General features: G+C 46.1%; 1 protein-coding gene across 1 annotated transcript in view; it reads left to right on the top strand.

Moving 5' to 3' along the window:
- The window catches only part of TIMM50 (translocase of inner mitochondrial membrane 50), a 395,791-nt gene that overhangs the window by 180,385 nt on the left and 189,156 nt on the right, over positions 1-26,250 (top strand). The window contains exon 4 of the mRNA XM_086938707.1: positions 10,364-10,385. Within this exon, the coding sequence (XP_086794833.1) occupies positions 10,364-10,385 (22 nt within the window). The remainder of the gene's footprint in view (positions 1-10,363; positions 10,386-26,250) is intronic.

Raw genomic sequence — 26,250 nt, 5'->3', positions numbered from 1 at the left:
AGACAGATCAGCGCAGTATCGTCTGCCTGCTTTCTCACCCTTCACGTGCTCTGCAAGATCTTGAAGTGGCTCTCCATCGACACTAGACGAACTGTCATAAAAGCCATTGTCATCAGCCGACTGGACTGCGACAACACACTCTATGTAGGAATCACCTCACACCTCCTCAATAGACTGATAACCGTACAGAGCTCAGCAGCCAGATTCATTCTAGACCTCCCCAAGCAGACCCATATAACCCCCATCTCCAGAAGCTCCACTGGCTCCTGATTCAGAAGAGATGCCAGTCCAAGATGTTGATTGACACCTTCAAAGCACTCCACAAGCAAGGACCAGCATACACCAGCCACCTCCTGAACTTCCACCATCCCTCCAGAAACCTTCGCTCTCCCTCCCTCTGCCTCGCCCACAGCCCCCGCATCCGGCGCAGCAACAGTTTGAACATTTTGAAGAGCTCTGCACCGGGGCCAACTCCTTCAGTAGTTAAACACCATATTTCTGTGTTGAGTAATCCATCCATGGCTTCCTGAAAAGTCGGTTTGTCTAAGACCAGAACACCACTACAATATTCTATACCAACAAGCAGGACATGCCATGCATACTTGTTTGTGTCCAGTATTGTGCTCAACCTTACTAGTGTGTAAGTTTGTCACCTGGTGGGAGTCAAGAATACAAGTGCAGATTTCCAGAAAAGAGGTATATGCTCCCTTCGTGTGTGGGTGTTTCACTTCTATGGAGTAAAATAGTTATTCATTTATTTCAGACATAGTAAGAACTCCAATTGAAGATTGTTCCCACAAGGCCCATTTAACACAGGTGTTTTCCTCGAACTCAAACTGAAGGTTTTTGCTCTAGATTAGGGGTCTCCAAACCGGTCCTGGAGGGCCGGATCCATGCCAGATTTTCAAAATAACTACATGTATCTCAATGGGGAAATCCCAAAAATCTGGCATGGATCCGGCCCTCCAGGACCGGTTTAGAGACCCCTGCAGATGTTGTACAGCATCACTGTAAGGTCTTGGTTGACATACTACTCCTGGTAAAATGTCCTGCCCATTTAAGATCTTAATGTACATTTTTTTTCTGATGAAGCTTCTAACTGCAGATTCCTCACATTTAAACCCTGTCTTGGCACACTGTGTGTAAAGAGAAGACACAAGTACATCTTGGTGTGTGTCGCTCTCTGTCCCGATCCCTGGCTCAGGAACCGATCCTGCTGTTGATTCAGATGTGACCCTAATTATCCGGATGAAGGTGACACCTCAACACATTGAGGCCTTTAAGGAAATCATGCTGCATATTTTTGACACTTTTCCAGCTCCCTCTGGTGCAATTTTGTGCCCCAAGGATCTGTAAGGGCCCTCACTGTGATTACCTCTTGTAGCTCCATCCTTGGCGTCATCTGAACTCCTTGGACCTATCATGGGCTCCGCAATGACTCTGGTTCAGACTTCTATTCTGGCTCCACAACCCGTGTCGCTCCGCCTCTATGGAGGCCTGCACCGGACGAAAATCCAGGGCTAGCTCCGATGTCTGTCCCTGAAATGGTTTCACCTCGGCTCCAAATGAGGTCCCACGTTGGAGATCCTCACTCTGGTAGTGACAGTTGGTAATTCTGTACATCTGAGGGTGCTGAAAGAGTCAACAGATGTTGGTGCTATTTTCCATCAGTTCCGGGCAGTACTGAGGCAGCACAGCACCACCTAGCAGCATGTGGGGCACTGCTAAGATCATTTTCAGATTCAGTTTGGCAACTGAGGAATATTTTAACAGTGAAGAATCTATGGGTAATTAGAGTATCCACCAGAAAGAGTGTTAACTTGTTTGTTTTAGTGGTACTTTATAGTCAGTGGCTTTCACTGTTGGGAATCTGGTCTCCTGGAAGATAGCATTCACCACTGCAGGTAGGAGGTGAAGAGGAGCTTAGGGGAATGGGCTTGGGAAGCTCAGTGGAATATACTTGTATGGGGGCCATGGGTGCACCAGGCTTTGTTTTTTTAAAGAAGCAGACTTATCAAAAACGTTTGAGTAGAAACTTTTAGATATCAGTTTATTGGTACTCTTTAACAACTCCACTCCTTCTGGTACCAGTCTGTCAAAATCCCATATATACGTTTTACCTGTTTGGTAGATCTGTTTTTTAAATGCCTGTGAGTTTTCATCTACTTGTTTGTGTCAAGCTAGTGTTGGGCATGTTGCTTTTCTTTAAGAACATGACATCAAGTAACAATCAAAGTGGGAATTGACTTCCAGACAACCCTGATCCAGAAATATGCCACTTCTACAGTCTCTCAGCTAAAGATAATTATGTTTAAAGAAGGTGAAACATGTTGCACCCATTTTTTGTGTGAATGCTTCTGAGGTGCAATAGAGTTTGTGATAAAGGAGGATAGCCATTCGGTTTTCTTCTCATGTTGTTACCCACTCTAAGGCATCCATTCCCTTGGAGAGAGAAGCATTCTGCTAAAAAGAAATCCAGTTCCATTTGTTAGTGTTAAGATGTCGCTTGGATAAAGAACCCTGGCACCATCCTCTAGCTATACTTGCCCTGTCTGGGAGCATGCAACAATGGATTATATTTGTGTTAAATGTTTAGGAGCGCAGTTGCTGTGTGGATAGTGCCCTCTGTAATCTTACAACACAAGATGGAGATCTCATTTCACGCCTTGTTCATCCAAGTGAATGTGAACACTTGCACATAACTGGTGTTAGGAATTCTTTGTAGACCATCTTGGACTGAAAAATTACATCTTGCCAGCCTTTGGATCTGGCTGGAATAGAAGTGTACTTGAAACTGAATCGGCTTGCTGGGCACTCTCTCTAATTCTGCTTTAACTCATCTCACTTGATATCCATACCCCATGACCTCTCTAAATGTATTTGCTTCCTCACCACTGTAGTGGACGAATTCTAGGATTATGCATGTGAAGGTGCTCCGACTACCGTGGTCTGGGCCTATGATTTTATTTTTTTGCATGAAACAATTCATTACTTTCCTATGCTTCCTAAGGGTGCTCTCAATTTCAGAGAATGTTGACTCTCCAATGCCAGTATTCAGTATCCCTCAACTCCTGAAGAAGTTCTACAGCACCAGCTGGCATAAGATGTCTAATGTTGTGTTGCTTATCTCTTGAAAGTTGGGGCCAAGAAGAAGCTCTATTGATGTTCCCTTTTCCAGTAGGCTAGCTACTCGACTATCCAGACAGATTACTTGGCCTAAAATAGAGTACGAGCACAAGCCCTGGTGATTGATGTGTTTGGAGGATGACTTGAGGACAAAGGCTGCCCTGGAGCTAACATTTGCGCACCACTGTGCCTGGACTTAACTGAAGCATTTGCATCACAAGATAGGATATGTGGAAATGTCAATGTACTGTTCTTGGTATACCTGTTCTGCTTTTTCACAGAAGACAGTTTCATCCCCTTTTTTTGTAAGTTTGTAAAAGCGGTTTTTCTAATTGCTGAAACTTCCATTGACCACTGTGAAGATTCTCAGACTAGAGCTGGTCACCCAGAGTCTGCCACCCTAGTCAAAAACCATCATCTGAAGAGTCGTAGTTCACCGAACCGTGGTAACCGTTCCAGTGGCTCCTTCACTTGTGGGTACCCTCCTGCTGGAAAATCCTAACCAAGATTAGCAGTTTCATGACGTTTGGTACCTGGTGCATGCTTCTATGTGAAATGCCATGCCTTCTTAGTAGGGGGCATCATGGGCAAGCTGCACGTTCCAGCTGTTTCCTGAATTATTTCTGGTAAACTCTACCTTCACCTTCTGGACACTTGAACTGGAAATGCTGCCCAGATAGCTTTTTTGCCATCTGGTAGCCCTCCTTTCCTCTGGCCCACAGAGAAATCCCTCTTGATCCTTGAAACTTCAGGGAGGCCAGACAAACTGCAGATCTAGTGATAACACTGCAATTACATTGATGGAGTCCATTGACATGGGTGACATTGATGCATCCAAGAAACCCCAAGGTCTACCCGAGGACATATTTTGAATGCTAAAGTAATTGTTGGCTGTGAATAGTGTACAAGTGTAACCTTATGCATGGCTGATTCTTTTTCCCCTTAATATAACCTCAGCACTTTGAAAAGGCTGCTGGTGGGTCCAAGAGAAACCAGAACTATGGATCATCCACAAACACAAGGTTATCTATTGCAAGACTTGACTGATATTCTTCACTCGCCCCTAACGCCACTTCCATTTAAATCTTATTTTACCCACATGGTCCTTTCCAATTCTGTAATTGAGGGGTTGTATGGCTAGGGAAGATTACACCACTGCTCAATCCAGTGGCACATAACTACGGTTTTGTTACTTGTAGTTAGAAAGCAATATGTTGTACTACCATCCAGCTACTTTTTATGTTCTTAGTGCATTAGAAGTCTGTTTGAGTCTCTCAATAATACTCTAGCTCAGGAGTCTCCAACCTTTTGTTTTGTTATATGTGCTACTTATTTTCAATGAAAGTCACCCGTGCTCCTAACATTATTATTGTAATTGTGACCACTTCAAATAAGAATACATTAATGGCCACTGTATGCAAGATTATTTCAAGCATGGGTGCCAGCAGTAATGTAAAAAAAATGGCCATAGCTGCAGTTCCTATTGGTAACAAGTCTACCCAAACCGCATGATTCATTACTCAAATATCAGCTTTAAATATAGTTTGGAAGTTCAACCATTTTTCCCCCTAACATTATCTTATAAGTTCTGAAAATACACACACTTTCATTTCAAATGCTTTACATTTTGGTACAGATAAATTATTTCAACCAAGCAAAAGTTGCTCATTTAGTAGCTGGGTTGCGCACAGGAGAAGTACTTTTAGGTACCGGGATAGCTACCAGTAGCTCATGAACTACTTGTTAGACAATCCTGCTCTAGACTGTCTTCTCAAAGGTTTTGAAGTGTAGTTATCTTGTATGCCAATAGAAATGCAAAAGGAACAATTGATGGACAGAATGCAGAACAGTGTCATACATTCACCCCAGTACAGAGATCTGGGCCTAAATCCATCGTTTTTTTGCTCACGATGCCATTCCAGTTTGGACCCAGCCATATGCAAATCAGTCTTGACCCTGCGCCCAATGGTAACAGTCCAGCCCGAACTGCCAGGCCAGATCCTCCCTGGACTGGAAACAAGCGTCCTAGGACCGGTTTCGCGTTTTCAGCCCTCATCTGCCAGGATAGCTTGACTCCAGTGGCATGGAGAGCACAGGACCAATTTTTTGATGTATGTTATAGAACCACAATTAAGTAAACCCAGAGAGAGGTCGGACACCCTACCCAATGCGGCTGCCGCTTTTTCTACTCGTTAGGATTTCTGTTTAAGACTTATCATGGTCTTACATTCTTACTAGTGACTGAGAGGGGACTCCGTTTCACTACACGGCCTAGCACAGTTTAGGGTGCGTGATACCTACAGGGCCCCGCATTGGGTAGGGTGTCCGACCTCTCTCTGGGTTTACTTAATTGTGGTTCTATAACCTACATCAAAAAAAATTTTTTTAACTTGCTGGATGGAGCTATCCTGAACACTATACTTTCCACCCCCTGATACTTTATACAAGAACTGCACGGTCTAGCCTGGCTGTCGTTTACCTAACAGCCTGGAAGGTGGTACCATCTTTGGAGGATTCGTCATTTTGTTTTCTATTCACGGACGTGTCTACACTATTCTAGCCTTGAAAAAGTCTCGGTAAGAGACGAAACACGTGTCGGCGGTGTGAGCTGGGAAGTTTTTATACATTTTGGATTCTCAATAAAGATCTGAAAGAACCTTTTGTCTGGATCCCTGAATTTGGTGCTATTCGACATAGGAATTTTACTTGGATCTATAGATACAGTGGTTACGACAGTCAATACTCGGGGACTGTTCTTCTCCAAACAAGAGATCTAGGATCTCCTAGATTATATTAAATTGATACTTTATAGAGTGCTTTAGGAGCCTGTTCCTTAACTATTTTGTCAGGTACATTTTTGTGCCATTTAATACTCGTGGTGGTGGTGGGTGTGCATCAGGCTGTAGAAGCACCTAAGAACTCTGACTAATATCTAAGTTTCAACTACACGTATACTGTTGTGATTTGGAATTGTTACTTTATGTGCGGACATTTCTCCTCATAGGGGAGGACACTACCACCAATTTGTATTATTAGTGTAAGCAGTCGTGTCAACTTCTAAGAACTGAGGTTTGTGCATAGGACTGCTTTGGTAAAGTTTTAAATAGCCATTTTCTAAGTGGCAACCATGTACAAGTAAGCAGCCATACACAATGATTGTCGGTCGGAGAATTTGGCTCCTAGCGTTTCCTGTTTCTAGTCTTGTGTTCCAGAGGCCGTGACCCATGCTTGAAAGTAGATCTTAAACGTTTCTCTGTAAAGGTACTTTTGTTAGCTATAAAAACAGCATACTGTGCCAAAGGTCCTTTACTTTTCATCCTTAACTTTTCAAGGCCCCACGGATTCTTTCTTTACCGGCAGTCTGAGTTTTCCTACGAAGATTTACTTACTGAAATTTGAAGTGCTATGTAATTCTGACTAAGCTGATGTTTCCTGCAATATTTAATTGTAATATCAGATACCCAGTCTGAAAAGTTGCCCGAGTTAATTGATTTCTAAAGGCCGATGATGTTAAAGCGAAAACATTCACATTTAATGGTGATAATAAACCCTTTGAAAAGTGTGTGGGGATGTTCTATCAAACAAGGACAGTTGCCACCTGTTTACTATAGCATGCATGGTTCTGGGAGTGAAGCCCTCACTGCAGATATTTGTGGGCAACCTGCATTTACTGGTTTGAATCCTGGTAGTGTTGACTAAGCCTGTTATCCTACTTGTGTTGTTTTGACGAGTACTATTGAGTATGCATGAAAACTGTTATTTACAATACTCCTTCCTCTTCTAGGAAAAAAATATTTGTAATGTTAGTCTTCTTTGCCCAGATCCTTGCTGTGTGAATGCACTTCAGTCTTTTCACAGAGCAATGCAAACCGTGCTTCCAGAGGATTAACTAAGCAGTTCAATTCAAAGACCTTCCTATCCTGCCAGAGCACCCAACAACTCTAGCTATGGTAACACCCAAAACCTCTTGCAAAAACATCTCCCACTGTAACTGAATATCTTCCAGTGGCCGCTGCTGTTTATCCACCTTTTTTTAAAAAAAAAAAAAAGAACTTTCTTGAAGTCCTGGGACCCTGGTTGAATTGGGCCCAGACCTGTGCTTACAGGCACAGGAAGCCTCACTGCTGTAGCCAGTAGAATGGTGGCAGGCTGCCTGTCTTCTTTCAGGCCACTTATTTTTTGCTCTGATCATTCTCTGCAACGAGATTGCACAATATTGGGAATAGCGCATTTGGACAGTGCGGGGAGAACGTCATGCAGTGCAAACATCGTGGTATTTCCAGTCTGCACTGGGATTAATTTATATTGAGGCTTCAGAAGTTCTTGATGGTGTCTATGAGCAGGCGTGACTGAGTCAGCGTGGTGCAAAGGTGTTTTATATTCCCTTGTAGCCCTATTTGTTACCTGGATATTCTCCCAAGCTTATTTTTTTAAAATTTTAATTTAAGGTATAATTAAATATTTTGCTATGGTAAACTTTTTGTTATTTAATGATGATGGTAATCCCGTTTGGTTGTGTAATCTTCTAGTAACTTTATTTATAGTAATTAATGTAGTTAATTTCTGTATTGTTCTGTGCATCCTAGCCTAATAACAATTTAACATTTTAGCTGATGGCTTCAGAGTTGCTCTCGTGGCTTTGGGCTTTGAATGGTGGAGATACGATCAAGCCTTCGATCCAGGCAGCTGACATTGGCCGACAGTCAGAGAGTGGGCTTTAGGCTGGATGAGTTTTTTGATGTTCCCATTACTGCTTATGTTTGGGAGCACTGTCGCTCAATTACAAGTTCAAATGGCACGGGCAACTGAAAACATTTTAATTTCGGTCCATAGTAACTCTGTGTAGGTTTGTCTCATGACAGTTTCCTCTAAATTAACACGACCATATTCATTTAAAATTGAAGCTACTTGATTCTGTTAAGGAGAGTTGCACAGTCCTAGTTTACACAGTTAATCAAATTCTTTGACCTCTGGCGTATCGGCATTGCTGGCTGGAGAGTTTGAAAGTCCAAGAGCCTTCATACGTTACTCTCAGGGTAGTTCCTATTCATTGCCAAGTTTTGGGAGAGCCTAGATTTATTTATATTTTTTTTGCATTTAGACAACCTTTCAATGAGGGCTGCACTGACTCTGAATGCTGTTCTCCTAAACAGACCAGTTGCAATCTCAGCACGAGATAAACAGAGTGGTGACTGTCTCCTTATGCAATGACCTTCTTGTATTAAGAAGTTTAATCTGTGTAACAGCGTGCCTGGATGCAGGGCCACCGCTTGCTGATATTTCTATTGAACGTTAGGAGGAGAGGCAAGTGCTGCATTAAAGAGTGGTTATGAAGTGATTCTTCTCTCTTCAGTCACCTCTGCTCCTTCATCCACCTCTGCTCTTTGAAGGAGCAGAGGTGGATGATTTAACAAAATCCCATGCCCTGCCAGTGTACATTTTGCCATATTTAAAGATGGATGCTGGCCATTCGGAGAGCTCTCTGCCTTCAGAGGAGCTGCCATCACGGCTGCTCTTCTGGAGGTATTGTGTTTGAGCGTCCGCAATGTTTCATACAGCTGCACAGCAAACTTTTTTTTGTTTTATAAAAACAAATTTCCTAACTTGGTTTTATTTTTGTTAGGTAAAACGCAAATGGCCCTCACACCTCAGAATGTTCTCTTCCCAGGCGCAGGGTTTCATTTGTATTTTTTCAGTTTAGGACTGCCAGCTTTTTCCTGGTGATCCCAAACGGAGAAAAAAGTACTTCAGGATATCTTCTCTCATTAATAATCACTTTACCGGTCTAAGGTTTCCACCTGGAGAGCCAACTGGAGCACCACTGAAGGCAAGATGGCAGTTCGCAAAAATCTAAATGGAGCCAGCAGACAGGGTACTCCACTACTTATGGAGTAAGCTCTAGGCCCCTATTGTTCTGGTGGGAATTGGTCACAAACCTGATTTGTCATTCCGAAGCTCGACTGTGAAGAGGCAGTTTGTCTGGGTTCTCCTGAGACTAAAATGAAATGTCAGATTCTTCAGTGGAAGACTCAATCCTTCAATCAGCCAAGGAACATTTTTAACTAGCCTGATCCTCAGTCAGTGCAGGTAATTGTGCCTGTGGTCCGACTTGCACGTTCTTCTAATCATTCCACTTAGATGTATATTTATATTATGTCTAGGGTATAATTCAATTGGAACATGTGAAATGTATAAGGAAAAATAAGTTAAATAAAAAAAAGAGTATTATAATAAAGAAATAAGTAAATGAGCCCGGTATAGTGAGTACATGTTTGAATTTAGTAGTATTTCTCATGTGGCCAGACTTGTGAGCTCTGTGTAGCCCTTTGTGAAGTAATACAGGTATAGTGGGACCCAGATCACATTTCATTGCTTTGTTTTCCCCTTTGTCCCGGACCTTAAATAGTGTGTTTAGGGGGTACCTTTCTTCCTTAATTATTAGCCTGGTATAAGCCTAGTGACAACAAACTAAAGAATGAAACGTGAACACTAATAAGTCGAACCTCGGACAAGTCAGGCTGTCTCACCCGGTGTGCCAAGGGAAAACTAGAAACCAAGACATTTTCTCCTTTGCTGTACAGTGAAGGTAAGAGACTGCTGCGAATGTACTCTGAGAGGGGACTGTCAAGAGTAGATACAAACAACCTAATGCGTGAATATGATCCACCTAGGAGACACTGCCTACAGCATTGAGCTCAAGTTGAGATGATAAAGAGCAAAAAAAACTGCTTCATTGTAAGGGGTTAAATCGTGTATTCAATTTAGAACTTAAATGCCATGCCAAGCAGTATATTTGTGTATGCCTTTGTGTGAAAACAAGAAAGTAACCATGCTGCGTTAGCCATTGGTCATTAATGACGCATAAACGACACAAGTATACTTTGTCGGAGCAATACATTTCAGTTGAAAACGAATAGTGAAATGCCCTCCATATGTGGTGTTTCTCCAAAGGTGCCTTGCACTCACCTGTGACACCAGGCCACGCCACTGTGTGATGTGGCTTGCTTGTCAAGGAGGTTCAGACTGGGCAGAACGGTGTTGAATTGGAATAATAGTAATGGGGGAGGGGGCAGCTGCTAGCCAGACAGGGCAGCAGATGGATTTGAATATTCATACATGGACACGTTCATCTTCCCCCTAATTAAGTAAATGTCTGCAGGCACTAAGTCCAGTGTGCCTGTCCATGGTGCAACCAACCAAGTGTCTCATATATTTTATGTCCTTTCTCTTTCCACAGGTTCCTGATGAATTCGACAGCGGTGAGTAAATCTTTTGATTCTCATTCATTTTCTCCTTTGGCAACAACATTGTTTGGGTGTTTAGTTTTCAGTTTGTCTAACTCCCATGTGGGTCATGGGTTGATGGTGGGTGTCAGAGGATGTTTCGGTCTTATTAATACACTGACTCTGGGGGCTGCTGATTGCCTTTCACGCTCGGCTCTCTGTGGAGGGATGCAGCAGTGGCTGGGTTGAGCTCTTTATGAAGGGAGTTGTGTGAACAATTAGGTTAGGATAAGGTGAGCTTTACATGTAACTGTCCTGCTTTGTGGTCGCTAATAGTTTGTATTTCCTTCATGTCGAATGGAGAGGAGGAGTGTGGGAATATTATTTGACTGGCAACTTACAAGCGCGGGCCATCTGCATAGGTCCTGGAGGGCGGAACCATGCCCGATATTCAGGATAACCAACAATACCAATGGATAATTCCAATGGATTCAACTGAGATTCATTGTAATCGTGTTTTTTGTGGTATACTTGAAGATCTGCTGTAAGTGCGTTAAGTCCAAAGGTGGTGACTGGGTTAGGGATAAGGGAGGTCTTCACCCCTCTCCCATTTCTGGAGTCCTAACAGAGGTGTGGGAGCACAAGACTGCGTATCACATCCCACCCTTTTGTCCAAAATGAAAGTCCCAAACTTTTATGTAAACCTGACACTGGGAGAGAAGAGCATCTGGTTCATATCCAGTGTGTATAATATTCAGGGGCCGGCGTCAAGTGTTTGCGTGCTCGGTCAGAAGTCGCTGCACAAGGAAGTGGATATTAATTTGTGTGCTTCAAGACCAAGTATCTGCTCTGTGCTTATCGGGCAGTCCCAGTTCCCTGTGCACAGGCTTTATGTGATGGGTCGCAGGGAGCACTGTCCTGTGCTTGGTTATGCCAAAGGAGGTGAGTACTACCTGGGCTTTAAGTTGGCCGGGTCCTGCCGGTGCTCAGCACCGGCAGCTCTAAAAAGCAGGTGCTAATATGGGTCCCTATTGGGCTCTCCGTTTTTGCCCTCACCCTCAGGGTAAAAAAACTCAACTCTGCAGCAGTACCACCCTTGCTGCCTTTGTGGTAACGCCAAAGAGACTCGTTATAGTTGTTTCACAGTCTCATAATTTCGGAACTGACGCATTTTCAATATTCTATGCAAGGAAGCCATAAATGTTGCTTTTTTATCTTACACAACTAGCATCCATTGGTAAAGCCAATAGTCCTGGCTTGGAGGTATGACGTTACTAGTTGTATTATGTATTTGAATGGAATGACAAAAAAGAGCAAAATGTCAGTCAGGTGGCACTATGCTATGCACAGCTTTTTATGTTGTGTATTTTTAAGCCATGCCCTTAATTACACCGGCCACACCCTTTTGAGAGACCCCCTAGTTTTTCATTCCACTTAAAGCCCTGATTACAAGGTCCTTGTTTGTGCGTGCCGCCCAGACAAGGGTGTGGAAAGTGAAGGTGGCAACGCCTTACGCTCGGAATTGCATAACGTGTTAGCTCTGGGTGCAAGATCCTTGTTTGTAGATGCCATCCAGAAAAGTAGAGTGTGGAGTGAAGGGGTCAGTATCTTCTGCTTAGTTTTGATAAAGATAGTGGTTGCTGTAAGGTCCCTGTTTGTGCATGCCATTCAGAAAGTGGGGTACAAGGGGGGAGGTGAGGGATGCCTGCGTGCGCGTGTTGCCCCCAAAGGGGTGGGGGTGTTATGCTGCTGGCAAGGAGTGGCAGACCCGATATCGTTGCCTGTCTGCTACCCTATCCCTCATGCCCTGTCTGAGCGCTAATGAGTTTATATTAAACAACAAACAGCCGCAGCTCCCGCATAAACACAACTCCTGTCCCGCTGCCACGAATCTGGCATTTTAATTAGTCCCCGCTCCTGCTTGTGGCTAAAATCCTGCCCATTTCCATATTAATTAGCTTGGGATTAATACTGTAATTAAAACAAGACGAATTGGTAATGAAGCAGCGCTAAATGCAGCAGCTGAGATGTGGCGGGGAGGGGCTCAGGTCCTGATGCGAACCAGTAGTATAGTCCGGCCTTCCTGATAGGGTGCGCGGTCGGCGCACGAAGCTACATCTGCTCCAGTTTGTGTCGAGGGGGGTGGAAGGGGTGGGGGCCACTGGAACACTGCGCTTTCCCCTCTCATACTCACCCCTTGTTATTTCTACCGGAAGAATCTAAATAAAGGATTCTGGATTTTCAAGTTTTTTACGTACAGTTTTGCTAGATTGTTTGGAAAGTTAGTTATCCTTGGAAACGCAACAGACGAGTAGTTTTAAAAGAATGAGTGCAGTAATTAATGCCCATTTCTTCCCCATCACCCTCTTCACAATACCAACCGTAGTTCCATCGCAAACACACCACTGGTGGGGGCAGGATTGTAGGCGATGTACTCCTCACATACATAACAAGCAGCATGGCCAACACTCGGCATACTTTCTATTCATCAGCAGACCAAGTACAGCCCCTGCAGTGTATGAAAAGCATCCTCTCTCTGCAGCCTGCTCACTGCGACGGTATCAAAGCAAGCTTACCTGCCACACTAAGAAAACGGCGGCACAAGGAGCTTCCTGCTTACATGGAGCGTTCATAACTTGGCTAGTGCCAGCGACCTACTTGGTAGCGTGTGCTTCTTACTTTTGCTCAATTCTTTAAAATTAATTGAACTTGCACCAGTGCCCTGCCATTTTCCATGAAGACTTGCAGATTTCCACCTTAAGGGGTCATTGCCCAATTTTGGGCCCTGTGGATATAGTGAGCAGTGCAGTGAAGCTCCCGAACCTCTAGATTCAATGATTTGTCTCCAGTGCTGTAGGAGAGTCTAGAGACACTACAGCCTGTCCAAGATAGGGTGGTAATAGAAATTCCAGCACCGTAGGTGTAGCCATAGTCATGCCATGGTGGAGGAAATGCCGTCAGGAGATTCTCCTTCAGATTTAGCCCTTCCTCCAGACATTTGGAGGATTTCTCATGATAAGTGAGCCCTTTGTTTGTTTGGTTTGCAATTGCCATTTTCCCTTTCAATTTTAGAACGACTTTTCTGTGTTTATACCTACCTTTCCATCTTTCACTGTTGGCTGTGAACAGTCCTGTATTTACTTTTACTTTATTCGTTTTTACTCCTAGGCTGCAATGACTTATTACTGCCCAAGCTTAATATGCCCATTTTGGGAGTATGGCCCTATCGTGTTCATCTGCCTAGATGCGGACATCAAGCCACACTTTGAATTACTTGTCAAGAAAGCAGTTGTCATTCATGACTTTAGCATACAAAAATACAGAGCCTCTGTCCCTAATAATTCTGTGTTGCGTTTTTGGACAACCAGCGTTGCTACTCCCAGGGCTTGACTTGTTTGTCATCTTCAACATTTATCACTCCTAATATAATTGAAAGTGCCCACTCCGATACAGTTTGCGTTTTAATATAAGGCTTGCCATCATTATATTGTATCGCACAGAGTAAAAATGTACACCCGTTTTAACAGTATTTTTTTGTTAAAGCCTAGCTTTTAAACCCGGACATTCATTTCAATTTTAACATAGTATCCATTTATGAGCCCATATAACGGTGGGAAAAACTGTTGAATTGCTTTGTAACGTGGTCTTCGTATCCTGTAAAAGAAATGAATCAATATTGGGTTCATCAGTGTCATAATTATTTTTCAATGAAGTCAAGAGTCTAGTCCTCAAAAGGACAAATTCATTTCTCAAATCTGCGGTGTAATCAAAACTTTACTTCTTACCCAGTCTGTTTTAGGGTTAGGGAAAAATTTAACTTCGCACCATTCTTTAATTAAGATTCGTCCTTCCAGCTAGGTGGTTTCCCAAGCTTGTGCTAATAATCAATTTTTCTATGAGCTTTCATCCGTACTGTGAAAAAATTATTCGTTCCTCAAGTCGGTGTTCTCCCCTCAAAGATCAACATTTCTCGCGTCCATCATTCAATGCACACCCTTCTCCTATGGCTAATTGCACTTGCTGATTTCTAGATCTGATATGCACGGGTTCATAAGAAGCCTGCATTGGAACGTTTGAAAGAATAATCATCCTATACTTTAGGGCACAGGAAACATTTATCTATTTCCAAAGACTCATCATATTCCCTGACCAGAAGTTTAGAGGAGAGCATCTTATCTGATTTAAGTGCTACTCCTTCCAAGGGTTACCTCTATATTTAATCTGGTTGAAGGTGTGTACTGTTTGGCTGGCTCTGGTTTAGTTAAGACTTGTGATTCATGGCCGTCGTGTTCAGTTAAGAACACATTCCTTGAACATCAAGTTGTGCAGTGAGTCATAACTAGATGTTTTTCCTTTTATAGTGAGGTCCTGAGGAGGTTGTACTAGGTAATTACTTTGAATTGGGAACTAGGTTTTCTATCAAAACGGGATCTTCTAAAACGTAAAAAAATGGTAACTGCTGTCTTAAGTAAGAAAAATATGGCCCAATTCAAATACTGCATTTTGTAGTATGTACAGTAGAACTACTTACTACAAAATGCAATTCACAACTCTGAGTGGAAATAGCCACCTCCAATTAATTTCAATGGGGAAATCCTCACGCATGCAAGTTTACTACTTAAAAGTAAAATTTGGAGGGGCCGATTGAGTGTCTGGATCATAGGGAAAACTTACTACTAAATTGGAGGAGTTTTAGGAGACATGAGGGGCTTAAGGGGGGGGGGGGGTAAGGAGAGGTGTTGGGAGGGACAGACACCCCCTACCAAAGAGTATTCCCATTGCCATTCACGAACTGCATGACAAAAAGGACCCAAAACAGTAGAAAATATAGTCAAGCTCAGACCTGGAGTAAGTCTACTACCACACGTGGCCAACCACTGGAACTGCATCACTCTACCATAGAAAATAATAGAAGTTGGGACTTAAAATAGAACCTCTTATGAAATAATGTTAAAATAAAGTAACTTATTTCATTTCTTAAAATATACATACATTAAGTTAATGTTAAAAATATAAATAAACACTTTTTTTATGAAAATGTATTTTAATAACATTTTGTAATATAAAAATAAATGTAATGCTAATATTTTTAAAACCTATTCAAATTAATTCTGTACCGAACTGTGTACATTTTAATACAGAATGCAGATAAACGTTTTACTTTTTAAAAAATCTTTAAAAAATAATTGTAATGTAATTTTATATATTTAAATTCATTAAATATTACATTTAGAATTAATAGCGTGGTATCATTTTATTTAGTTCTGCATTTAACATATATAAAATGAATTTGCATTAATATTTAACCCACAAATATTTTTCCTAATTTTTTGTGTGTAAGTTTAATAAACATTTTACATTTGCTCTATACTTTGCTGTGGGGAGATCTCCACCATGGTGGCTGAGAACCCAACTTACGTGTCAATTGCTGGTAGTAACTACATTTGTAAATTTGGCTCAGGAGTGGAGATATAAAAGTCTACAATTTATTGTAAATTTACACTTTGAAGTGGTGAAAAAAAGAAAAGTAGTAAATGTACTATAAAGTGTAACAGTAAAATTTCAAGTGTACCTTTACTCGTGTGTAAGTAGGCTCCATAGCCCCCGACTTTCACATCCATAACAAGTGCTTTCTTATTGAAGTGTTGTGTTGGCTGGTGTTTTACATATTCTACCTTCATACACTTTACATTTAGTGAAAACAGGCCAATTGTATACATCCATGTATTTCTTTCTATGATTCAGCTTTCTTCGAAAATACAGAATCATTAATGTTATATTTTGTTCTGAATGATGGAGATTTGAAACACAAATTCTTTCCTATTCTAACAAACACTCATCTCTGGACTAGTTTATAAAACACAGACTGGAGCATTTCTTTTTTTTCTGTAGCTTGGACACACGTGTAACGTTATGGTTTTTTGTTTTACTTGAGCAGCTTTTGTTCTTGTTTTCGCTTTAGCACTATTATATTTCTATGTCATTCCCTGTCTGAGAGGGAATGAGTGGCTTACAAAGTGGTTTCCAAGTGCATAGGCTGGTTTTCTTCATTATGCTTTGGATTTTCAGGTTAGTTTGTTGATTTGTCTACATTTCATGAATGATTTCATTCATAATGTAGTCAATTCTTTCAAAAACAGTGTACTTTTGAAGCAAATGGTGTTTTAATTGATTGCACGAATCAAAGAATTTTGCTCTACCAGGCCTTCTTAAGAGTATCCTATAACACTACTACAGGTGAATACAGCCGAAGTAAGTTATACATTTAGTATCTGTAGGTGGGCTGTGGTCTTAATAACTGTAGTGTAATTACTGATCAGTTAGCCAGTCTCTGATCACTCCAGGGGTCTCCCCCTCTAGAGACGGGGCTGTCGCCAAATCACAATGCATTATGTGTAAAATTCTCTGTATTAAATCCATAAGGCTGTACTAAAAAGGAATCCCTATATACATTAGCTTACTGTCTATGTGCTTATTCTGGCTATGACTCCCAGGTTACAGCCTGAGTGAACAAGAACTTCTGTATAAAAAAATAACGGATGTGATTACACTGAGCTACATTGGCCATAATGCTTTGTGGGTTGGGAGGACTGAGGCAACTACATGTGATAGTGCAATATTTTTTCAAAGCAGGAAATCATTTTAAGGCCTGTAAATAAGTTGTGCCAGATACAACAAGCATTTACAATGCAATGGTTTTGCCTTTGTTAAAGTTAGCTATTGGCATTGCTCTTGACATTATTTTTATTTATGTTTTTTTTTAACATAAATAAATGGCATTGTCATTTACAATGCCACTAGCTTTATCTCTCGCAAATGACACACACAGAGCCCCCCACACAGAGCCCCCACACCCACAGCCACACAGAGCCCCCCACACCCACAGCCACACAGAGCCCCCCACACACACAGCCACACAGAGCCCCCCACACACACAGCCACACAGAGCCCCCCACACACACAGCCACACAGAGCCCCCCACACACACACAGCCACACAGAGCCCCCCACACACACAGCCACACAAAGCCCCCCACACACACAGCCACACAAAGCTTCCTACACACACAGCCACACAAAGCTTCCCACACACACAGCCACACAGAGCCGTTCACACACACCCACACAGCACAAGCAGGCAACAGGAGCACACGGAGGCACAAGCAGGCAACAAGGGCACACGGAGGCACAAGCAGGCAACAGGGGCACACGGAGGCACAAGCAGGCAACAGGGGCACACGGAGGCACAAGTAGGCAACAGGGGCACACAGAGGCACAAGTAGGCAACAGGGGCACACGGAGGCACAAGCAGGCAACCGGGGCACGAAAACGGAGGCACAAGCAGGCAACAGGGGCACACGGAGGCACAAGCAGGCAACAGGGGCACACGGAGGCACAAGCAGGCGACAGGGGCACGAAAACTGAGGCACAAGCAGGCGACAGGGGCACGAAAACTGAGGCACAAGCAGGCGACAGGGGCACGAAAACTGAGGCACAAGCAGGCGACAGGGGCACGAAAACGGAGGCACAAGCAGGCAACAGGGGCACACGGAGGCACAAGCAGGCAACAGGGGCACACGGAGGCACAAGCAGGCAACAGGGGCACGAAAACTGAGGCACAAGCAGGCAACAGGGGCACGAAAACTGAGGCACAAGCAGGCGACAGGGGCATGAAAACGGAGGCACAAGCAGGCAACGGGCACACGGAGGCACAAGCAGGCAACAGGGGCACACGGAGGCACAAGCAGGCAACAGGGGCACACAGAGGCACAAGCAGGCAACAGGGGCACGAAAACGGAGGCACAAGCAGGCAACAGGGGCACACGGAAGCACAAGCAGGCAACAGGGGCACGAAAACGGAGGCACAAGCAGGCAACAGGGGCACACGGAGGCACAAGCAGGCAACAGGGGCACACGGAGGCACAAGCAGGCAACAGGGGCACACGGAGGCACAAGCAGGCAACAGGGGCACACGGAGACACAAGCAGGCAACAGGGGCACGAAAACTGAGGCACAAGCAAGCAACAGGGGCACGAAAACTGAGGCACAAGCAAGCGACAGGGGCACGAAAACTGAGGCACAAGCAGGCGACAGGGGCACATGGAGGCACAAGCAGGCAACAGGGGCACACGGAGGCACAAGCAGGCAACAGGGGCACACGGAGGCACAAGCAGGCAACAGGGGCACGAAAACTGAGGCACAAGCAGGCGACAGGGGCACGAAAATGGAGGCACAAGCAGGCAACAGGGGCACACGGAGGCACAAGCAGGCAACAGGGGCACACGGAGGCACAAGCAGGCAACAGGGGCACACGGAGGCACAAGCAGGCGACAGGGGCACGAAAACTGAGGCACAAGCAGGCGACAGGGGCACGAAAACTGAGGCACAAGCAGGCGACAGGGGCACGAAAACGGAGGCACAAGCAGGCAACAGGGGCACACGGAGGCACAAGCAGGCAACAGGGGCACACGGAGGCACAAGCAGGCAACAGGGGCACGAAAACTGAGGCACAAGCAGGCGACAGGGGCACGAAAATGGAGGCACAAGCAGGCAACAGGGGCACACGGAGGCACAAGCAGGCAACAGGGGCACACGGAGGCACAAGCAGGCAACAGGGTCACGAAAACAAGCACAAGCAGGCAAAAGGGTCACAAGCAGGAATTGTAATTTAGACGGGGCTGAAGTGGAGAACGGTCAGTAGGGAAGGAGTGCGGCTGGTGCAGTGGTACCAGGCCGAAAGGTGAGAGGGCAGGCTGGGAGAGGGCAGGCTGGGAGAGGGCAGACTGGGTGACGACAGGCTGGGAAGCAGAGAGGGTCTTACCTGAGAAGTCTGCCAGCGCGGGGACAGGCTGGGAGAGGGCAGGCTGGGAAAGGGCAGGGAGGGGACAGGCTGGGAGAGGGCAGGCTGGGAGAGGGCAGGCTGGGAGTGGGCAGGCTGGGAGTGGGCAGGCTGCTGGGAGTGGGCAGGCTGGGAGAGGACAGGCTGGGAGAGGACAGGCTGCGAGAGGGCATGCTGCGAGAGGGCATGCTGCGAGAGGGCAGGCTGCGAGAGGGCAGGCTGCGAGAGGGCAGGCTGCGAGAGGGCAGGCTGCGAGAGGGCAGGCTGCGAGAGGGCAGGCTGCGAGAGGGCAGGCTGGGAGAGGGCAGGCTGGGAGAGGGCAGGCTGGGAGAGGGCAGGCTGGGTGACGACCGGCTGGGAAGCAGAGAGGGTCTTACCTGAGAAGTCTACCAGCGCTAGGCTCCAAATGGTGAAGCCTCTCCTCTTCCATAATGAGATGTGGGGGAGAGAAGAATGCGAGAAATGACGCTCAAGTCTGAAGCACCAATTTGTCATGGATAACAGTGGTATATGCCGCTGAGCAGCCACAAAACACAGCCTCAGAGCCTTTACATACAGGCAGGGTGTTGTATGTTGATGGTGCTACATAAGAAATCTCTGTTCTCCACGCCATCCAAGTTACTTCACCGGCCCTCAGAAGATGTGTTCATTAATACGGTGAGCTCTGGATAGGACAGGAAGAATGGTATGCCGCAGGTCAGGCTAGCATCTGTCACCCACAATAGAAGGGCTGCAACGTCTGATATGTTGTTGTTGTCCAAGAGGCATCCACAGTGTTGGGTTCATTGAAGTTGAAGGTTCCACTGCGGAGCCCACATGTGCCAGCGAGTACGATGCTCAAGGATTATGCACAAGACCAAGAAGCCTCAGGACAATCTGAGTCGGAAGCAAGGCATGAGCTAGAAATGTTCCCCGACTTATTGCGAAGATGGAAAAGCCTTCAAAGGCACCATGTCCAGGATGGTCCCTATAAAGGTACTCCTCCATACAGGTTGAAGACAGGAGATCCTAGGGTGGACAGCAATGAAACTGTTGCTTTCAAGTGGCATAGGACAGCCTTTAACAGCCAGTTAACGAGGTATGGAAAAATTGAGCCACAACAACTAATTGCACTTTTGTAAATACCTGGGAGGACAGAAGGGTAAGACAGTAAACTTAAGTACTCCAACCCCACAACAAACTGGAGGGAGAATCGGACTGCAGAATCAACACGTTAAAGTGCATGTCCTGCAAGGTCAAGGACACCATTTGATCTTGGGAATCCAAGGCAGAAAGGATTTGAACTTGTCTTGAGAACCAGTATTGGCTTCACTCCTCACAGCTCACTTCTCCCACCTGGCCCCCAAAGAAGTATTGATAGTAGCATCTTGCGCCCCGTGCTGCCTTGGGTCAAATTTGATCGCACAACTGGCAAACAGCACCCAAACGTTTCTGATTAGAATGCTGGCATGCTCTACCAATGTCTGATCACCTACTGGTGATACATGTGGAGGGCTGGACAAAAAGGGAAGGGACGTAACCAAGTTGAACAATTTGAAAGACCTGCTGTTCCAGAGTAACGGCACGTCAGTGAGATGAGCAAAATCGGATTCTCCCTCATAAGACCTATGTGACACGTGTAGGGGAAAACTAAAGCAGCATGGTGGCAGCTATATCGAGTGATGAAGAGGACGAGGATTGCTAAATCTATCATACCCTGGACTCTACCACCGTCTCTCCCTCTAGAGCCATGAAAAAGCTGCACAACCAGTGAGGGCTGCCTCTGTCAGTACAACAGAGTACAACACTTCCCATTACTGTTGGTGGAACTGGCTAGCTACGGAAAGTAATCCGCCACAGCTATCCCTCAGCTCGAGGTGACAAGAGATGCTAGCGTGCATGTCGACAGCAGCCACTGCAAACAGGTTCCTCAGAAATGATAATTAGCGGGTGCCTAACAGTCTCCCGCAGCGAACCACAAAGAAGTACATTTTCCACCTACAGTTCACCCTGCCCTTTAAAATACCCCAGACAGAGATGCGACTTACCAGGTAGATCTCCTCATATAATGCTTCAAGGCATCGCTGCCAGATTCCCTTCCGCCGCCGGTATGCTTCTCGCCACCTACAATGCACCAGAGCGGTTACTTGAAGCGTGGGCTGGGGGAGGGGGGGGGGGGGGGGGGGGGGGCACTTCCGGCCGGCCGCGCTAGGATTGGCCAGCCAACTAGTCACTTCCGGGTCACCGCGGGCAGCGCGGCGGCCCGTCTCTAGCTCAGGCAGGCGGGCGGCGAAGTTTCCCGAGGAGTGGGCTCCCTCAGCTCACGGGCAAAAATGACTATCTTATGTCTTGAAACTGATCTGTCTTTTTGCTAATAAAGTTAAAGACAAGAATATAAAGCCAGACAGGGAATCTTGTTAAATTCAGCTTTTAATTATTGCCAGATCTGAGACCCAGCAGGACCCGCCATACTTAATGTCTCAAAGACGATCAATGTAATTTAGCAATTTTAATATCAGAAGTGTGTTTAACAGCATCTCATTCAGCCTAGGACTTGTGGAAGCAATTTTAATATCAGAAGTGTGTTTAACAGCATCTCATTCAGCCTAGGACTCGTGGAAGGGGCGCCGAGTGCCGTCAATGCTAGAACAGATTCGGGGGCGTTCCCGAGGGCTTTTGGCTGACGTAGCGTGACGTCGCCAAAAGCCAAAAATTCTCGGGAACGCCCCCGAATCTGGTCCGGCATTGACGGACAGGCCCGTCTTCCAATGGCTAGCCTCCATTTATGGAGCTAGCCAATGAAAGACGGGGGCCGTTCCTGTCTCCCGTATTATACTCATTAGGTTTTCGCCTGCGCGAAAAAGATGCGCAGAGCGCATCTTTCGCCAGGCAAAACCTAAAAATGTGATGCACAAAAGGCAAGTATGTTTCCTACTCAGATGCAGGGTCTTTCCGAGAAAGTATGCCCTACTGAATAAATGCCAATACGAGGCCCTACTCTGAAAGTACTAACACACTTTTGCATTCAGTATCAGTGTATAATGTAATCACAGGTTCTAGTTAAGAGTCCACCAAAACATTTTGTGCGGATTATAACTTGGTGAAGATGCTGGGGTTGCTATTTAAATGTGGCAGGGTAGGCGGGTAAGCCTCCCATGATCACTGATGTTCAGTAAGGTCAGTGCTGTTCATTGTGACAACAGACAGCTATCTATGTCAGAGGTCGTGTTTCCTGCATTTGTGTAGATAGTAATCAATCAGAGTATTTGTAAAGTGCGCTACTTACCTGTGACGGTCTCAAGGCGCTGAGGTGGGGGGGGGGGGGGAGGCTGCTGCTGCTGCTGCTGCTGCTGCTGCTGCTGCTGCTGCTGCTGCTGCTGCTTGAATAGCCAGGTCTTGAGGAGTCTTCTGAAGGCGAGTAGGTCTTGGGTCTGCCGTATGAGGGTAGGGAGGGTGTTCCAGGTCTTGGCGGCGAGGTTGGAGAAGAATATGCCGCCGGAGGTAGTTCGTTGGATGCGGGGAACAGCGACGAGGGCGAGGCTGGCGGAGCGGAGGTGGCAGGTGGGGGTGTAGAAGCGGAGTCTGCTGTTAAGGTAGGCTGGTCCGGCGTTGTGGAGTGCTTTGTGTGCGTGGGTGAGGAGCTTGAAGGTGATCCTCTTGTCGACGGGGAGCCAGTGTAGGTCTCTCAGTTGGGGGGTGAAGTGGCTGCGGCGGGGGACATTGCCGATCAGTCGGGCGGAGGCGTTTTGGATGCGTTGTAGTCGTCGTACGTGTTTGGCTGGGATTCCTGCGTAGAGTGCGTTGCCGTAGTCCAGTCTGCTGCAGACGAGGGCCTGTGTTACCGTTCTTCTTGTTTTGGTCGGGATCCACTTGTAGACCCTGCGGAGCATGCAGAGGGTGTTGTAGCAGGAGGCGGAGACGGCGTTGACCTGCTTAGCCATGGAGAGGGAAGAGTTGAGGATTAATCCTAGGTTGCGTGCATGGTCGGTGGGTGTTGGTGCTGTTCCCAGTGTGGTGGGCCACCAGGAGTCGTCCCAGGCTGAGGGGGTGGGTCCGAGGATGAGTACCTCCGTCTTGTCCAAGGTCAGCTTCAGACTGCTGCTCCTCATCCAGTCGGCGACTGCCTTCATTCCCTCGTGGAGGTTGGTTTTGGTGCTGTGTGGCTCCTTGGTGAGGGAGAGGATGTGTATCTAGTCCGAAAGGCTAACATATAAAAGGGTCCTGGTTTTATTGTGGAGCAAGAATAATGCTCACCTGGGCACGAACACTCGCAAGTGACTGAGGCTAAGATAGGCCCACGAGAAAGTGGCAGCCATACAGCCCTGAAAACAGTCCCCTCTGTTGTAGCCCTACAGAACAGTACCAGAGTTCTGGATGGCCATGCTTACCTTGTACAAATTGACCCGCGGAGGGTGAAGAGCCATAGTTAATACAGCAAGAATCTTATCTTGGTTGAGCGGTCGGTTTGGATAAATGTTAAACTAAAGATTCATACAAAGCTTAGCTTTTTTCGGAGGTGGCCATGGATGGCTCTGACGTCTTAAACATTCAGTCTCTCTCCCTCCGTGATATTCTTATTTGTTTCTCCCTCTTTGACTTTTTAGCCATCATGCACCTTTCTCCCTCGGTCTTCCAACCAAGTCTCTCCCTGTTTTGGCATTGTTTCTTTCCTTTCTGTCTTTTCCCCAGTGCTTAATTTGTGGGGAAAAAACGAAGTACTATGGCCCTTGTCAGAAGGCCAAAGCAGCTTGCATTGCCCCTGCTGCTAATGTCTAAAACCAGCACAACTACTAACTACCTCACTGTTAAAAGTCTGCAGCACAGACTTTTCCAGGCCACTAAAAGCTACAGGAATGGCTCAAGCAGCAGGTATTTGTCATTTTTAATGCATATTAAATAATTGTTGTTGTGCTCATTTCAAACGTAAGCAGCTCCCCTATGTGGTCGACTGCCATAAGATCCAGTGTTTACTATTAATTGCCGGTGCTAAGCACCGGAAACCCCCGGCACAAATTTAGCACTGCATTCCCCTTGTCCCTTTTTATCAGGCACCCCCCTCTCCGTAGTCTCCCTTACTTTCTTTCTCACTGTCGTCTCTCTTGTAGTCCTTCGCATTTAGCACTCAGTTTATCTTCTTTCAATTCTGTTCACCTCCTTTAAAGGTTTGTAGGCGAAAAGCTTGTCTGTGAAAACTTTCCCTCTCAGCCATACTAGGGAAAGGATGGGGACACGGTCACTTAAAGAACTGCGTACCGACCCGTTCAGCCCCCTGAAAGCGCTAACTCCTGGAACAGATCTATAATAGCTACATGCATAGGCAGAAGGTTGTAGAGTCACTGGTTGTAGTGTGGGAGGCAGAGAAAACCATCATGCAGCCTCGGCCCACTCCCCCCCATATTTTTAGGGTAGATGTGTTGAAAGGGTAGCACAGTTTTCGTTTTAATTCTAATGAAGGTGGGAGCTACTGATGAGACTTGGCAGAGACCACTCCAGCCGGCTGCAGAGGACGAACAGCAGGTTTCAGTGGGAGTCCCCAGGGGTCGCGGTGGTGTGAGGAGAGGTCACAGCAGTGGCATTCAGACTCTGCCCCCTTCAGCGTTCCATCGATAGTGAGATTTGACAGCTCCTGCTCGCCTCCTGTTCACTGAAAGCATGCAATGGCGATTAGAGGCAGCTGACCAGTCCCCACTGATCCCTGTGGCCGGCGCATGAGATCCATCCGGGTACCCCTGCTGCTGTAGCCTCTGTAGCATCCGCTGGTTCCCTGCAGCTAACTAGTTAATGTGCCTCCAATTCCTACAGCTGCTCCTGTCCTTATACCCTATCCGGGCACCATTCGCTAGCCTCTACCCCAGCCTGCCGCAGCTGTTGGAGCAGTACTCCACAACCTATGTGACCATTTAACAGCACCTTGCCACCGACATCCAATGCCCCTACGCAAGCAATATCTCACTGAGGCCTCTAGCCAAAGTATATGCACCCTCTAACCAAAACCTGCAGCCAGTAGCGAGATGGCTTGCAAATGACTGCAACATCCATTCTTTAGCACCATTTTTCATCACATGCAGCCCGTTTCCCAATAACCAATGAACTTACTACTTGGACACATCTACTGACTCTACAGACACCGCCAAACCGGGCTGCCAAAACAACTCACATAACCAGTTTCCACCAGCCTCGACAGCCACTACCTAGATATCATCCCAGTGACCCCTGCAGTCACCAATAGAGCAAAATCTGAATCCTTGTGTCCACTACAGAATCACAGTCCATGTACCCTGACCACAAGGGTCTGTGAACCATTTCACCACCTCTAGAGCCTCTTTCCGGGCCCATCCCACAGCCATCTACATTCCTTCTTGAAAGCCATTTCACAGTTTTCTGCAACCGCTACTTTGGTGCCACTCAGTAATCACTGGAGTCACCACATGGACACCATCCACTGACCCTACCGACAGCGGTTCTGAAACTGTTCCCAGAGCATGATGAGCACACCTTGCGCTCACTTTCTGCATGCTATGCAACTGACCCTTAAATCCACTGCTGAGGTATAATCAGAACCCTAGTCACTACTACTGAGGCACCATCCATGGAGCCCTGCAGGGCTTGCATTATCACCATTCCATCGATTGCTGGATCCTATATCCAGGCGCCATCCCACAGCATGTGTGGCCTTTTTCCCAGGCATCCTCCCACTAGCACCTCCAGACCCATCCTGGGCACTGTCCTTCTCTTCCCTACATACACCATCGGAGCACTACGCAACAGACTCCCGCAGGCACAGTATTACCACTTGCAGGCAGTGCCCTCCTATTGTCCCTTCAAAACCTAGTGATGGGCGTATCCCGAGCAGCATCTCTCTGACCCTTGCAGCTGCTACCCAGGCAGTAGCCACTGAGCCCCATCCCAGAGACCTGTGCATCATCGAGCTACCATCTGCGGTCAGTATCATGGCACTGTCCCAACAACCCCTGTGAACACTATCCCAGCACCCTCTCATTGACCCATGTGTCACTAGCTGGGTGACCTTCCACTAACCTGCTGCTGCCAGTTCCATATCACTATCTAATCAACAAGTAGTCAC

The sequence above is a fragment of the Lissotriton vulgaris genome, chromosome 9, assembly GCF_964263255.1.
Source record: "Lissotriton vulgaris chromosome 9, aLisVul1.2, whole genome shotgun sequence".
In the NCBI taxonomy this organism is placed as follows: Eukaryota; Metazoa; Chordata; class Amphibia; order Caudata; family Salamandridae; genus Lissotriton; species Lissotriton vulgaris.
Note: the sequence above shows the minus strand (reverse complement) of the source record. Positions and strands in the feature narration are given on the sequence as shown.